The following is a 3,711-nucleotide window of genomic DNA, read 5'->3' on the forward strand; positions in this document are numbered from 1 at the left end:
GTAACATATTAACATTGGCAATGCAAGTTAACAAAAACGTGATTAAGTTGTCACGATCAAGAAGCAAACCATTTAAGCCTAATAATGGATAAATATGTGGGTTATCCACCGTAGACTATATACCACGCTTTTTTTTGTCCACCATATACTGGTGAATCAAATAATATCTCAACTACCATTAATTACTAACTACCACCATAAGGGTAGCCCTAATCATTTTTTTAGATAAAGAGAATATATTAATATCAAAAGATATCAATTACACTCAGCCTCTGGAACAACGTCCCACCCTAGTGGCAGTACGGATGCACACAGCCAAAAAAGAGTAAACAAAACTAAGAAATAAATAACAACAATACAACCACCACTGTGACAACACCTGAAATACAGTCTCTCCAAAAGCGACGCCTCCAAGAAGAAAACAGTGCACCAGGGCAGTCCTCACTCTCAAAACAATGCCTCCAACAAGGTTATTGCCAGTCACAACCAGTTAAGGCCACCTTGGGTTTTCACCCTAAGATGTAAGACTCTAAACTTCACATGTGTAGCCCTAATCATTTGTTGAGCACCCTGGCCTATAAATAGGAGATCACTGATAACTCCATTCAGTCTCACTTGAATGAAATCAAGAGGAGTGCACTAGAGCTACAACACAGGTTCAATTAGACTAGGATCCAACTAGAACAGTCGTTACTATTCTGCATGGTGCTCGGGGTCGTGGCCTTCAAGCCACCGCAGTATAAGTGTTTCGTGCTAGCCAAGTACTTTTTTCGAAAGGGGGAAGCGAACCTCGGCCTGTCCATCAAATTAATGCATACCTTTATTACTTTATTGAAAGAAGTCTCAAAGTCACCTTATTACACTTTCGTGCTAGCCAAGTACTATAGCTTTGAATCAAAATAAAGCCGTGATCCCAAAATTCCTTATTTTTTGTGTGATCTAGACATCCAGAATTTGGTAGCAAAGATTGAAACACTATTTGTAACGGACCTCTGATTAGCTTTTGCTGTGTACCCTGTTCCTGGTGAGGACAAGGGCGATGACAGAAACATCAATGAGAAAGTACGCTACTGAATATCCACACTAGTAGAAAATAGGGTTTTCGTCCAAAGACCCTGGGGAGTTTAGTCTCGGTTATAAAAACGAACTAGGACCAGTGAGTGGTATTGGTCCCGGTTCGACCGCCGCGACGCGACGTCACCCTCTAGTCCCGGTTTGTTTGGGATCTTTGGTCCCGGTTTGTATTTCATGATGATGTCTATATATTCATGACGATGTTTGTGGTTTCTTGAATCATGTATGCATTGCAGAATTGAATGAATAACATAAAACCCTGAAACTCTGCTGCGGTGGAGAAACGGCCAGTTTCTCTGCTGCGGCAGAGAAACACTGCTCCACCCTAAATATCTGTCGCGGCAGAGCCTCTAATCTCGGTTCGTCCTACGAATCAGGACCAAAGATCCTCCACCACGAGTATCCTGACCGCAGCCCGTGGAGGACCCTTTAAGCCCGGTGTATATTTGAACCAGGACTAAAGGTCGAGGTATTTAATTCCGAATGTCCAGTCTCGCTTGCAAAAGCAGGACTAAAGGTCCAAATACACCGGGACTATATGCATGTTTTCCACCAGTGTCATTAGCGCGCGTTCGGTTTGTCTTTACGTGCATGCATGGATTCACAATGAGAAGGCCCCTTTGTTCTGCGTGAGCAACCAATCATCCATTTCCACCCTGTTCGTCATTCATTTCACTATCAGCATTTGGTCCCGGACCTCCATACTGACTGCTTATCCAGGAAACTGGTTGCAGCACTACTTAATTGAGCGGAAATGAATTGATCAATTAATCAATAATCAGGAAGCCTCAACAACAGCGAACATAACACAGATCCTACCTTTGGGATTGGCGATCCTTACTAAAATTATTTAAACGCCGAGCCAAGAGCTAACAGGTTAGTTTTTTTTTTTGAAACACAGTACAATCAAAGACGCTCATACATACGCGCACACACTCACCCCTATGAACGCATACACGCACACCCTACCCCTATGAGCACCTCCAAGAGACTGTGTTGAAGAACTGATCCGGCGGGTCTTGAGATTGACGAAGTCACCACAGGCGCCTCGCTGTCGACGGGAACGTCGCTCCCACTGAAGAATATTCCGCCTTTATGAGACACAAAAGTGTCAAATCTGGGATTTGAACTCTGGTGGGCTGGGGGTGCCACTGCCCTCCTAACCATCCAACCACAGGTTGGTTCTCAAGATTAGTTAGTGCTAGCTTAGTGGCAAGATTTGTGGCTGCGCGGTTAGCTTACCCAGGTTCGAGTTTTAATTAAGGAAAACTGAATTAAACGGGGTGTTACCTAGCGTGTATAAATCTGTTGATGCAGAAATCGAATTATCTTTCTAACAACATATAGCAAAAGAAAGAAATCTTCTCTGTTGATTAAGTTTTCAAACGGATTACAAAAATGCTGAATACTGTGCCACTACATCCAGCAGGTGTCCGGCCGGGAGTAATACTGCTGGTAACCATACACGCCGGCAGGAGGGTACTGATAGTAGTGCCACGGGTACGCGTACTTAACTACGGCGGCAGCGGCAGCTGCTTCGGCGGGCTTCTTCTTCTCCTCCTCTTTCTTGACCTCGCCAACCTGCACGAGCTGCGCGTGGCCGACCTTCTTCCGAAGCGCGCTGGTGAGCTTGACGGAGTCGACGTCGCCGACCACCACCACCTGATCCTTGCCGTCCCCAGCCAACGCCACCGAGTCGACCCCCACCGTCGCCGCCACCAGCGACATCGCCTTGGACCGGCACTTGTCGCACGTCATCTCCACCTTGATCACGATCTTCTGCTTCATGGCGGCCTGGGTAATTGTGGAAGTGAGAATAGCAAGCTAGAAGCAAGTTTGTTGTGGAGGGAGCAAAGAACTTGGGGTCTATTATATAGGGTTGCTGGCCATTCGCTGCGGGGTGCGTACTCCGAAGCTGCCACATCTGACTGCGAAACCAAAAGGTGTTTCCAAGAGCAGTTAGGATCGCGATTAGAGAAAGCGAGGTTCCAGATGAGGAGATCGGTACGATCTTTTTTCGATAAAGGATGCTTTATTTCTTCAAAAAGCAATTACATCCAGCCACATAGCCGTTTGTTGTCTCAAGTGACCAAAGTTGTAGAAAAACAAAAATAGGTGAAATACATATCGGAACGATATATCATATAACGCCTAAGAGCTAGGTGGAGCAACTATCCGTAGACTATGCTGCCACCCATGTAGGGAAAAAATATCCCTCACCGTATCCTTCAACCGTGTACAGACCTCCGTAAACAGGGATCGAGCGCTGGTCTGTTAGCTGAATAAACGACTCGGCAAGAAAGAAACCGTGTTGGCACTTAATTCGCAGTACACTACAGTGCATGTGCGACAAGTCAGGGCCCAACTTTTTTTTGAACATACAGGGCCCAACTTAGTGACCAAGCTATCGCGTCCCTGGCCTTGTACTCGGTACTCCTGGATTGTTAAGCCAAGTATTGAACTCTTCTTGATTCCAGAAGCGTACCGGGAGCAGAGCCAACACACAAAACTGTCGCGTTCATGGACGACGAAAGGCGAAGACCCATGCGCGCTGTTGACCAAGAAATCAACATATATAGCACACACTGACGGCCAGGCTACTGCTGACTCCGTAGAGATAGAGTGATAGTGGTTCGA

General features: G+C 46.0%; 1 protein-coding gene across 1 annotated transcript; it reads right to left on the minus strand.

Moving 5' to 3' along the window:
* Positions 1–2,448: 2,448 nt before the first annotated feature.
* Positions 2,449–2,956, minus strand: LOC124687757 (disease resistance protein Pik-1-like). Its single transcript, XM_047221506.1, has one exon. The coding sequence runs from the start codon at positions 2,860–2,862 to the stop codon at positions 2,491–2,493; it is 372 nt and encodes a 123-aa protein (XP_047077462.1). The 5' UTR covers positions 2,863–2,956; the 3' UTR covers positions 2,449–2,490.
* Positions 2,957–3,711: the final 755 nt, after the last annotated feature.

The sequence above is a fragment of the Lolium rigidum genome, chromosome 2 (genome assembly GCF_022539505.1).
Source record: "Lolium rigidum isolate FL_2022 chromosome 2, APGP_CSIRO_Lrig_0.1, whole genome shotgun sequence".
NCBI lineage: Eukaryota > Viridiplantae > Streptophyta > Magnoliopsida > Poales > Poaceae > Lolium > Lolium rigidum.